The sequence below is a fragment of the Felis catus genome, chromosome C1, assembly GCF_018350175.1.
Source record: "Felis catus isolate Fca126 chromosome C1, F.catus_Fca126_mat1.0, whole genome shotgun sequence".
Classification (NCBI taxonomy): domain Eukaryota; kingdom Metazoa; phylum Chordata; class Mammalia; order Carnivora; family Felidae; genus Felis; species Felis catus.
In genome coordinates, this window is record NC_058375.1 from 176,603,105 (window position 1) to 176,615,573 (window position 12,469).

The 12,469-nt window shown below is 35.2% G+C and overlaps 2 protein-coding genes across 7 annotated transcripts in view; one reads left to right on the forward strand and one right to left on the reverse strand.

Moving 5' to 3' along the window:
* The window catches only part of ANKAR (ankyrin and armadillo repeat containing), a 73,620-nt gene extending 64,332 nt beyond the window's left edge, over positions 1-9,288 (forward strand). For all 3 annotated transcript variants that reach the window (XM_023259544.2, XM_045034128.1, XM_019838366.3), the window contains 5 exons: positions 561-678; positions 3,311-3,420; positions 4,930-5,126; positions 7,696-7,742; positions 9,023-9,288. In XM_023259544.2, coding sequence (XP_023115312.2) covers positions 561-678; positions 3,311-3,420; positions 4,930-5,126; positions 7,696-7,742; positions 9,023-9,270 — 720 coding nt within the window. In that variant the 3' untranslated portion in view covers positions 9,271-9,288. The remainder of the gene's footprint in view (positions 1-560; positions 679-3,310; positions 3,421-4,929; positions 5,127-7,695; positions 7,743-9,022) is intronic.
* OSGEPL1 (O-sialoglycoprotein endopeptidase like 1) overlaps positions 1-12,469 on the reverse strand; it is a 32,382-nt gene that overhangs the window by 9,348 nt on the left and 10,565 nt on the right. For all 4 annotated transcript variants that reach the window (XM_045034129.1, XM_045034132.1, XM_045034131.1 and 1 more), the window contains one exon: positions 11,706-11,811. In XM_045034129.1, coding sequence (XP_044890064.1) covers positions 11,733-11,811 — 79 coding nt within the window. In that variant the 3' untranslated portion in view covers positions 11,706-11,732. The remainder of the gene's footprint in view (positions 1-11,705; positions 11,812-12,469) is intronic.

Below are 12,469 nucleotides of genomic sequence, written 5' to 3' on the forward strand. Positions count from 1 at the left end.
CACCAGCCCTTTCCACCTCATAAAATCCCTGTTATTTATGAGGATATCTTCATTTTACCAGCACTTTTTGCCTTTGTACCTTATCTGATGCTTATAAGAACCCTGTCAGGTTGATGGGCAGATAGTATTATTTTTATCATCCACATATTACAGGCAGAAAAACATGGTAGTATCCAAGACATGTTTTCTAACTGTAGATCTTTACCTGATCACACTGGTTCTTCAACCCATGACAACTAGATGTATATGGGTTCTTCTTATTCTCTGTCTTCTTTTTCTAGCCTATAACGTTTAGGAGAAATATTTTCTATGAACCCATACTTCAAGAATGGAAAACCTGCAAATATTGTAGGAAGAATGCAATGGCCTACCATGTTCACTGCAGTAATCAGATAGGGACAAGCACTCTAACTCACACCCCTGCCACTTGCTTTTCTTCTACTGAATAATACCAAATTACCCCTCTAACCTTCCTGAGAAGTAGCCAAAAAACATTAAAGCTTAATTAGAGAAGCCAAATAGAAAACATTCAATGATTCTATGCTTCTTTTTGTTTTCAGATTATTATATTAGCTAAAGTCATTATAGACATGGACCATATTACTTTGTCTGCAAGAGGTGTCACTATTTTAGTTGACAGTCTGTATTCAGTTCATTCTACCACTATTGTCTTGACAGGTAAGAAATAACTGGAAGGTAGTTACATAAAACAACTACATAAAACTATTTTCAAAAATAATTTTTTGTAATCTGAGCAATAATAAAATAATAAGCCTGATACTATGTCACATGGTTTGAAGAATGAGCTGGTACAAATCTACATGAACTCCACAGTAAGCCTACATGGAACAATGGGAGTCTACTCTGCACCCCAAAAAGCAGCAGGGTAACTCTGAACATGGCCTTTTGATTTCTTACTTTTTCAAACCTCTAATTATTTTTTCCAGAAAGAAAATGAGAATTAAACTATGAGCTACCAACAACAAAGTTTACACACTGATTTATGAAAGTAATGGCAGATTTATACTGCTATACTTCTGTCTGGTTTTCTTTTGATCAATTGTTCACATTTTGCTAACATTTAAAGAGTTCCCTTTGTTGCTATGCAATATAGCAAAGCAAAATAGTCCAACAGAGTTCTTGGCACACTTAATGCTAGTTGTGTAACTGTATCTCCTCCAGAGCTAACTTTCAAAATTAATAATAAGCTAATTGACTTGATATATCACTTTTTTTTTAAAACGTTTATTTATTTTTGAGAGAGAGACAGAGCATGAACAGGGGAGGGGCACAGAGAGAGGGAGACACAGAATCTGAAACAGGCTCCAGGCTCTGAGCTGTCAGCACAGAGCCCGACGCGGGGCTCGAACTCACGGACCGTGAGATCATGACCTGAGCCGAAGTCGGACGCTTAACCGACTGAGCCACCCAGGCGCCCTGATAGATCACTCTCAACACAACATGAAACAGTATCAGGATGACAACCATGTGGAGTGACTACTACCAAAAAATAAATAGTTTTTTTGTTTGTTTGTTTGTTTTAACTGAAATGGATCATAGAAGGTAGGAAAGGAAATCATACTTGCTGCCATGGAATTATATTTTTACTTGAGATGGAAGGAAAATTCATGCAAACAAAAACTTTCTGATGGAAACTAGGACAAAAACATGTTTAAAAGAAATTATTAAATACTTTTTATCTAAATAGCATTCTTAATTCAAGTCATAGTAATTCTATGGCTCTGAGAAACAACTGTAGTGGGTTTAAATTTTACTCCACAAACTCTTTTGTGCAAGAAATACCATATTATACTAGCTTTCACATATTGTCTCAGGCTGGTAGGAACTGAATCTCAAAAATTACTGGGCCTTTCTCTGCACTCCACCATCAGAGTCATATGCATCTCCAGAGTCTGGGGTATCTCAAACAAAGCAGGATATTCAGGCTGCAGATATAATGTAAAATAAGTGTCGTGCTAAAAGTCTAAGTCATGGTTCCCAGAAGAAGCTCCAAAGGCACAGAAGTTTTGCAAAGACTAGGATTTCTGTTGCCAACTGTCCAGTTTTCCTATGTGCACTACATAACCATTCTCTACTCAAAGCTCCTGTTCCTATCATCTCCTTCTTAGTCTTAGAGTCTCTGACTGCCTCCATTTGTTCCCCATTTCTTACTCCTCATCGTCAGAGACACCTCTCTTCCTTTCTCTTTTTCACCTAAAATAATGCCTTCTATACACATAGATTTTAAAAATATATAAGCCTGGAAAAAAGGTTATCTTAAGACAATTTTTGCTCCAAGCCATACAACCCATCCCTCCCCATCCTGAAACAATAAATACAAAGGCCTTGGTTTATAAAGAAGGCCAGAAAAAAAAAAAAAATACAAGAACAAAAACCCAATGAATACCTCAATAAAGTATCCATCCACATTTATATGGGTGGATGCCTTTATATCTTAAAATTTGTGTTGCACTTTTTCCAACACAGCGACAATATTGTGAAAGAATATCACATGAATGCTTTAAAAATAAAACACATATTTGAATGAAACGGTTGTAAGCTGGTAGCTGCACATTTATTTTATTACTGAATTACCTTATTTTCAACCCCCAAACATTTGTTTTTATGGCAAAAACTTCAATGATTTTAAGTTTAAGTTAGTAATACATTGCTTGGTTTTAAAATACCATTAAGCTCTTAACTCAAAGCAATCTGGACTACAAAGAGGACATACTAACTTTTTATAGTAGTTCAATCATTATGTTAATAGTCATTAAAAAAGTGCTAAACCTCAGGGGTGCCTGGGTGGCTCAGTTGGTTAAGCTTTCAGTTCATGTCATGATCCCATGGTTCATGAGATAGAGCCCCACATCAGGCTCTGTGCTGACAGCAGAGAGCTCTAAACACAGAGCTACTTGGGATTCTCTCCCTCCCTCCCTCTCTGCCCCTCCCCTGCTCATATGTGCTCTCTCTGTCTCTTAAAATAAATAAACTTAAAAAAATGTAAAAATGCTAAAGCTCAAAACAAAATATATTCTGAAGCCATGGGGATAAAAACCTCTGATTTTCAAAATTCCCCACTCTTAGATAAAGCTAATTAATTTTTACTGTTTGTGACAGAAAACCAAATCACAATTTGGGGGAAAATTTCCACATTTAATATATACATGCTTTTTCTCAGATCTTCTTCATTAACAGAGATGTCTTGTGACTCAATCCTTTTTAACAATATGTGCAAATGAACAAAAGTACAGTATATCAGTTTATATCATTTAAATAACACAAGCATTTTTTTTTTTCTTATTTGTAGGAAATTTAATAGCTAGCCTGGCTCATTCTAGAGCTGGTATTCCAGAAGCATTTGCCACATTAGGGACAATCCAACGGCTCTGCTATCATTTGTATTCAGAAAAAGAAGAGGTAAAAACAAAAGTCTTTCTATAATTGAATATTCTAAAAATGTAAGTTGCCTCTCACTTTTGTGGGCTAATTTCTCCACAGGTTAAGTATGTTATATAATAGTTCATGTTACTAATACAAAATTAGAGGAGTTTTCTAGTACAGTATCTGCCATCCACAATTCTGTTCCTACAACATGTGCACATTTAACTTCAATAACTTAAGATTCAATCTACAAATAAGTACACTGATGATATAGAAATTGGTAATTAAAATATTTATAAAATCTCTCACAAAAACTGGTTAGTTACTAACCAGTGATGTCACTAAGTCATTTCTATGATTATTTGGAATGCATGAAAATGGAATCCATTGGAGTTTTCCTTATCTGCCAAACAGGATTAGAGATGACAGTGTGAAGAAGGCTGGGCTGGCTGTAGTAGTGGTTTGCCTCTAAGTATTCCCCTGCACTTCCCCCCTCCAGGTCTAAGGTAGTGTTTCTCCAACTTCAGAAAATATAGGAATTACTTGGAAGACTTGTTACACCATAGATTGCTGGGCTCCATTCCCAGGGTTTCTGATTGAATATATCTGGTATAGGCCCTACAATGTGCATTTCTAACAAGTTCCTAGAAGCTGAAACTGATGGATAGGGACCATACACTGAGAACCACTGTTCAAGGTATGGAAGTTATATGGGCATATAAAGCAGTCAGATGCCAATGTAGAGACCAGTATATGAACCCTCTGTTACCCGGGATGTGTGTGGTTTTTGTTCATTCTATGACAGTTCTTAGGCCACCACTAACAGATTTTCTAAGAACTGCCCAGGAATATACTTTAATTAATCATATGAGTAACTTAATTACTTCAGGGTCACAGACTAAGGGTATTCCCTTTAAGAAAGGAAAGATCTACTTTTTCTGTTTTTGCCAGTGGAAAATTGAATTGCTTTCCTGAGTGTCTTATTTTAAACTTGTTTTTATCTTATCGTCTCTTATCTGGTTTCCTATTATAATCAATTGAGCTGTTTTGAAAAATTCCAGTGTCCAGACTGCACTCCAAAATAATTAAATCAGATCTTCTAGGGGTGGTAACTAGGCACGAGTAATTTTCATAACTATCAAGGGGATTCCAATGCACAATCAAGACTGAGACCCACTGTCCTACTTCAAACTCAATGGTTCTTACTCTGGCTGCATATTAGAATCACTGTGGCACTTTTAAAAAACAATACAAATGCCCAGATTCTACCCCCAAGCGAGTCTGATTCAGTTGGTGGGTTTTTGTTGTTGTTGTTTCTAACTGCTGGCGATTCTAAAATGCAGTCCGGACTGAGAACAACTACTAGTAATTAGTGGCAGTTGACATCTCTCTCTCTGAAAACATCGTTGTTATGCGTCCATGTATAGATTGCCATTGGTTGACACACGTTTGTTAAACATAGCTACAAAGACTTTCTTAGGAAATGTTTAATGAGAACATGTGTTAGATGTTTTAGCTCAATGGAGGAACTGTTTCTTCACTTAGGTTCGCACAGCTTGCTCCTGTGCTCTTGGCTACTTAACTTACAACGCAAGTGCTTTCCGCATCCTATTAAAGGAATGCAGAAATAAGCCTAATCAGTTCCTTCGGTTAACAAATAATATCAGCAGAGATGCAAGTATTAACCCAGCATTTCTAAAGGAATTTCAGATGCAACAGCGAGTGGGACTTCCTGCATTAAGGTATTGTGTCTGTATTTGTGAAGTTGAAATTATCGATAAAGGAACTTGTAAGAAAGTTTAAGGAAGCTCAAACAAGGGGAGCTATTTTTGTGCCTTGTATACCAAGAGATACACTTCATTCTAAATGTCCACTGCCAAAGCCTGTTTTAATTCTGATTTTGCAACAGAACTTCTTGTGCCGGCATGAACACAACCAGATCTTGGGGATCCTGTTTGGCCAAGATTATTCACATTTCAGAAAGCTTTTTGGGATTCTGGTTGCCTCCAAGTCTGATCCAAGAAGCCATTTGGGGGATATACTTGAGAGATTTGAGCTGACCAGGAATGCCACCATGACCTTGGCATCAGATGGGACTTTGGAACCTGATTCAAAGTTAGGCCAGACTCCCAGGATAGAAACAGCTAAATCAGACTCGGTGACTGGAGTTATGGCAAAGTCTGAAAGGCATTTATTTACTCGGAGGATTTTGCTTCAGTGTTATAGTTTCATTATAGCTTAAGCTTCTGCAAAAGGGAGAGGAGAATCTCCTTAGAATGGGCACATTTTCTTTTCTTTAGTAGATATAGCTGCATTACAAGTCTCTGCAACTAGCACTATTTATGTGTAGGAAACAGAACTATTCAAGGTACAGTATTAACTCTATTATAATAGAAAAGAATAAGATCCAATACATCATGGTTCTATAAACCAATTTTTAGTACATCTTCATTTTAAGTCTTTGAAAAACTGAAAACCCAAAACTGAGTACTTAATTTTATATAATAAGCCAGGGAAATCTAAATTAAATTGCTATAATTGACATTTTTTAAAAAAAAATTTAATGTTTATTTATTTTTGAGACAGAGAACATGAACGGGGGAGGTTTAGAGAAAGGGAGACACAGCATCCAAAGCAGGCTCCAGACTCTGAGCTGTCAGCACAGAGCCCGACACAGGGCTCAAACTCAGGGACTGTGAGATCATGACCTGAGCCGAAGTCGGATGCTTAACCGACTGAGCCACCCAGGCACCCCTATAATTGACATTGTTAAAAATAATATTTACTGGCTCAAAAATCAATTTAGGATAAATAATGAAAAGTATTATTTTACACAGTCACTCCCCCAACTAGCCTACATAGCAACTTTTTGAGAATTACAAAAAGATGTCCCTTCCTTGGGTACTTTACTGTCATCTACTGGAAAATAGGTGTAAAAACTATACCAATCTACAGTGACCGAGGATGAATGGCAGCCCCTGGAGCTGTGAACACCCAACTTTTAGGATTCTACATGTGCTACCGAAGCGAGCACCCAACTTTTAGGATTGTAAGTAGTGACCAGTGGTCAGTAAACTTGTAAGAATGATTACCAGGTGAGGTGAAGCTAGTAAGCAAATAATAATTACTCCCATAACTAACAGTGTTAAGAACTCTCCTTAGAGTATTTATATGGACTATTCCCTTTAATTTTCATAACAACTCAGTGAATGAGTTTGGTTAAATGAAACTATAGGAAATGTGCTAAAAGATTATTAAAATCAGTTTGGAAACTTTGGGATAGACAACAATACCCTTCCACAAAATATTCCTTGATACCACTACTGGAAAGTACAATGATTGTGGTTGGGATCATGATAGCATTTTTTTGGTGCACATATCACTTCTCTATTCCCATGCCCCCATCCAGCCCCAAGAGTAGCAGATTAGAAAAGTCTTTGTATATGGAAATTTTGAAATATGGAGAGAGAGACATAATTTTACTGGTGTTAACTGAACCTGTATGGAAACACTCTGAGCCTACGTGCTAGCCTAAATGTTACCCTGTAGCCATCAAGTTGGCATATGAACAGATTGAAGCCTATGCCTCATTAAAGTGGACGGCAGCAAATGTTCCTCATCAAATTAGCCAGTTATACATTTGTGATAACCACCTTTAATATATTAGCTTTAGGCAAGACTTAAATATTATTACCAGGGAAATTCTGTAACTATGTTACACACACAGGATGATGATTTAAAATAATTGCTTTTAAATCCCTACACACACACACACACACACACACACACACACACACACCCCTATATTAACTAGGTACACCTTGTTTGGCTTGAAACACTTCATTGGTAAACCATTGCTTTGAAAATAAAGTTTAAATTTTGTTGTATTCTTAATACCTAAAATGACCTTTCTCCAACCTATCTTCCATCATATATCTCTAGATACCTTTAATTCCAACCATGCTAGACTACTTAGTATTCTCTGAACATGCCATGCTGTTTTATAGTACTATAATTTTTCATATCCTATTCCCTCTGTCTCATTCATTTGATGACATATTTTCTTCAAAACCTAGCTGAAGTGTCTCTTTTACCATGAAGTTTTCACTGATCACTTCAAGCAGATTTAACGTTCCAAATGTTTGAGTGATAAGTGGGTAAATGAGTGACTGAATATAAAATACCTACAGGTAACATGCATAGTTAGTATAGGTAACATATAAATTAGGCCACTGGGTATGGAATTTATTGCCTGAGTGTACTAAAGTCTTTATATATTCCTAGTTTTTGTGATACATGTTTTCCTTTTAGTCTAGAGAAAAATGGAGGACCATCCATAACTCCTGTCTTTAAGAAAGGTAATTGATTTTTCTTTCATCTTTGAAGTACCTCCTAGACCTGACACTTTACAATTCTGTGTTCCATTTCTAAAAATTCAAACTGTAGAGGTTTACCCCCTAAAAAGTTTACCTGTAAAGTCTGCTTTTGTCATTCTGTATACTTAAAATACCTTCCCATTTATAAGACCATGTTAATCATTTCTTTCAAGGCCTTTCCTACTATATCACTTGACATAAATCCTTCTCTGTTTGCTTTTTCTCATAAGCCATGCATAGAAATAGGTCATTATTGAAACAACATGTAAGTATGGCTTAAATTACAATATTTCTATTGTTTTGTTTCATGTACAACTTGTCTGTGGGTTGTTAGGGCAGAGATCACATTTTTTCCACTGATACTCTACAGTTTTATATATATTTGGCAGATGATGGCTGAGTGACTTAGGCCTGTAAAATCAGAGCCCAGATCTTACAAGGTTACTATTAGATATGAAAGAGGGAAAATAAATTTACTTTTTTATTTCATTTATATACTTAGTGCTTGTTCATGTGTGTTTAGTGTAGGACCAATATCAGCCTTGGTATATTATCCTATAATCAAAAGCAAGGATAGAACCATTCAAAAGTCACAATCAGTTTGTAGGTGTTACAAATGGAAAGGGAGAGAAAAAAAGAGAATACAAGGACAAGAGAGAACTTCACTTATTCAGGGAGTTTCTGAGGAAAGCTAGATGTGTGGGGGAGGCTATATTTCTGAATATCATGGGTAGAAGAATATTTTTTGTATAGCTTCTTTAGTGTAAGAGTAATTTACATAAAGGAATAAAGTCAATCCCATTTTTTTCTTCACTTTAATATTGGTTTCTAAATAGCAATCTGTGTACCAATAATGGTCTGATAATGTTTTCACGGGTTTATGATAACATAAGAAAAAATAAGGACAATATAGCAAGTTTCTGATAAAGTTAATTTCATTCAATATAAAATGTGTCATTTTGAGATAGCGCCTTTTATAGTTTCTTTTGGGTATTAAAATATCTCTTGTTTTATAAAATTGTGTTGCTATTTGTTCTTTTATTAGTCTCAACTTGGCATAATAACAAGCTGGAATGATATTTTGGCCCCCACAAATTTTTGCACTCTGACATCTACAAGTCTGGAAGCTACTGATCCATTCTCTTATTATGTTTTAGTGATTTGGACAGAATAGAACTATACAGAACCAAGAGCAATGAGAATGTATCTAGGGCTCTTGGGCTTAAGAAAGAGACATTTAATTGTACCTCTCTCATTTTTAGGGAAAGAGCACCGAAGAAAATTAAAACCTAAAATTCAACCAAGAGATTCTTTGACTTTGATACCTCCTGTAACAAATCTCATGGGACTCTTCAACACAACAAAAAAGACCACTGTTTCTCACAATGTTTTTTCCTTTTCATCTGCAACTTCATCAGATATCACAGAAGTATCAAGACCAAGAATAGTGTTCTTGAGCCAACTAGGGAAACATGTGCAGAAAGCTAATCCAGAGCCTACCGAAGGCTAATAAAAGCATTAGAATGAACGTATAGAAGAATTCCTGAGCAATCTTTTTAATTTTTTTTTTTTTTTAAGATTTTAAGTAATCTCTATATCCAACACGGGGCTCAAACTCACCACCCTGAGACCAAGAGTCACATGCTCTGACTGAGCCATCCAGATGCCCCCCAATTTTTTTACCTTTAATTTTAATCTAATTGTGGTAAAATACATATAACATAACTGAGTAAACAGAGTATTTCAGCGAATTGCCTTTTACCTGTACTATTAGCTAACTTTGGTAAACATGCTTGCCCGTATAGAGTTCAACGTTTTTCCCTTCCTTTTCCTTTTCACCTTTTCCCTTCTTTCCCTTCCTTCCCTCTGGCCAAGTACTTATTGAGAGGCCTACAGATATGGAATGTTTCTAAAAATTGCTTTTTCTTTACCTGTAGTTTCTCTTATTTATATCATGAACTCAATGTTAACAAGTATGCTTGTATTGAAGCACCTGTAGCAGTTTTGATACTTAAAAATTTTAAGAACTTAGATTATAGATATCCCCATTTTATAATATTTGTGACAGCGGGAAGAAATTTTGGTCAATTTCTTTCCATAGTTTATATGCACTTAGATTGTGTGAGCCACAGGAAATACTGATACTGCTTCTTTGTGAATTCAGGTTCATATGATACAGAATACAAATTTAAATGAAAACTGTGAATTCACAAACTAATAGTTTCTTCCAAATAATATTTACAAACCAATTCTATCATAGCTATACTTCAACAGCAAAGAATGCAAAGTTGTATAAATATTGGCTGTTTCTATATGTTCCCTCATATAAAGTATATTTTTTTATTCTCGAATGGATGATCCAAAAGCAGTATTCTATGATTACAATTCTTAAAAAAAAAAAAAAAAAAAAAGGAATTACTTATGGAATTTCCCAAGAAAGAGGTCACCTTAAGGCAGGATTAAAGTAAGAAATCTTTTCATTTTCGATTTTTATCCTTACCCCCTAGTTTCTGAACAAAGCAAGTCATTGAGTAGAAAGCTAACAACCTGGTCCAGTATGGATGATGTGACATAACTCTTTACTGGTAAAATCTCTCAAAGGACATTAAAGTCAGCAGCATCATCTTTATATTCAAAGCACAGTACATTTAGTTACTTTAATCTAGGCAGAAAAAAAGTGATAAACTGGTATAAAGATTCAAAATCAGAGGAAATTATCTAAAAACAAAACCGAAAACCTTTACATTTCATTTACTTTCATTGATTAAATACAATTTCTGAAATAATGGATATAAATATATGTGGTCAACTAAAAAGTACAGTACACACTAGAAGGATTATTTTAAATCTCAATGGATTTTAAGAAATGTACAGATATCCCAATTGCTCCAGGGAATATACCTAATAACATATATTTTCATAATTAATAACATGCATTCTGTTAGAGTCACCTTTTGTCTTCATTTAGAATTCTCTGATTTGACATGACTTTGACCTGGCTACATTTCTAAAATTTCTCTCTCATTAGTAAAGTTAGGCTAATGTTTCAGCAGGAGTCAAAAAAAATAGCTTCTACTGGTAACCACCTTTTTGCCAGGGGTGAGGGTAGGGGCAGGGTACGCAGGAAATGGGTGAAATAAGTGAAGGTGATTAAGAGGTACAGACTTCCAATTATAAGAAATTTGTCAGGGGATGAAAAGTACAGCCTAGAGAATATAGTCAATAATACTGTAATAACTTTGTATGGTACAGATGGTAAAACTATACTTATCATGGTGTCATAATACATATTGATGTTGAATCACTATGTTGTACACCTCAAATTAACGTAATATTGTATGTCAATTACAGTTCAATTAAAAATAAATAAATTTAGGGGCACCTGGGTGGCTCAGCTGGTTAAGCGTTCAACTCTTGATTTCGGCTCAGGTCATGATCCTAGGGTTGTGGGATCGAGACCCACGTTGAGGTCTGTGCTGGATATGGAGCCTGCTTAAGATTCTCTCTCTCCCTCTCCCTCTGCCCCTCCCCAACTCACACGTGTGCTCTTAAATAAATAAATACATTTAATAAAATAAAATAAATAGAATATAATGTAAAAAAATAGCTTTTAGTATCCTGATATGAGAAGATAGAAAGATCTAGGCCTGTATAATATGGGGCCAGGATTTAACAGAATCATTGTATATCGTCCAAGGTTTTCTTTCTACCTACCAATAGCAGTACATTCTTTTCCCCACAAGATGTTTTATTTTACTTTTGATAATAAAAAACCTATACTACCTTATAAGACTATAACATATTATTTGTCTCTCAGAAGACCAGGTTAAACATCAAATATAAGAAAAGGAATAACATAAGAAAGTCTTGATGAACAATTAATATTATGTATCTTCCACAATTTGATATACAAAAAAAAATCACAACTTAATGTTGAAATCCTACCTTAAGAGATTGTTTGAAAAGCAAAAATCAAATCTTCATTTTTAATCGTGGTACTTTTATGGCAGCTTCTCCAACTTCTTTTGATATATCTACTCCAAGAGGACATCTGCATCACAATCAGATAAATCATATTATTTCAAATATTTGCATCCTGATCTGTCACTATTTGCTTTGAATTCTGACAAACAGTATACATATCTAATGTACAGTTAATCATATGTGATGATGGTTCTTGAATATAAATACAGCAGGAATAATGGGTGAAGAAAAGGCCAGTTTCTTTAACAAGAACTCTAAATTTCGTAATTTTTTAAACCACTTTGAGGTATAGTTGACATGTGAAAAGCTATACATCTTTAATGTATACAATTCAATGAGTTTGAGGATTGAGAAGTTTTTGAAAGAAATAGTTCTGCTCTCATACTGTAAATAAATAAAAACTTGAAATAAACAACAACAACAACAATAAAAATACCTTATAATTCTCTACAAAGCTGAAAGGGTAAAAACAGTTCACCATACAGCTAAAGTCAAATCTACATCCATTCCTACTTTAGAAATTCTCCAGGTTTTTACTGATTCTTCTTTGAGGTTTCAAAAGCTGGGTTGTTTCTTTTTCCACCTTCCTCTGTCGCTACCGGCAGGAGAGGTCTTAGATCCAACCCTCTTTCTCTGTGCTTTCCCAGTAAATAATTTTGGCCTCAGATTTCTGCTTTTTAGCAACGTTGCCCAATGTAAGGCTTCAACTGGACCCTAATGTGAAA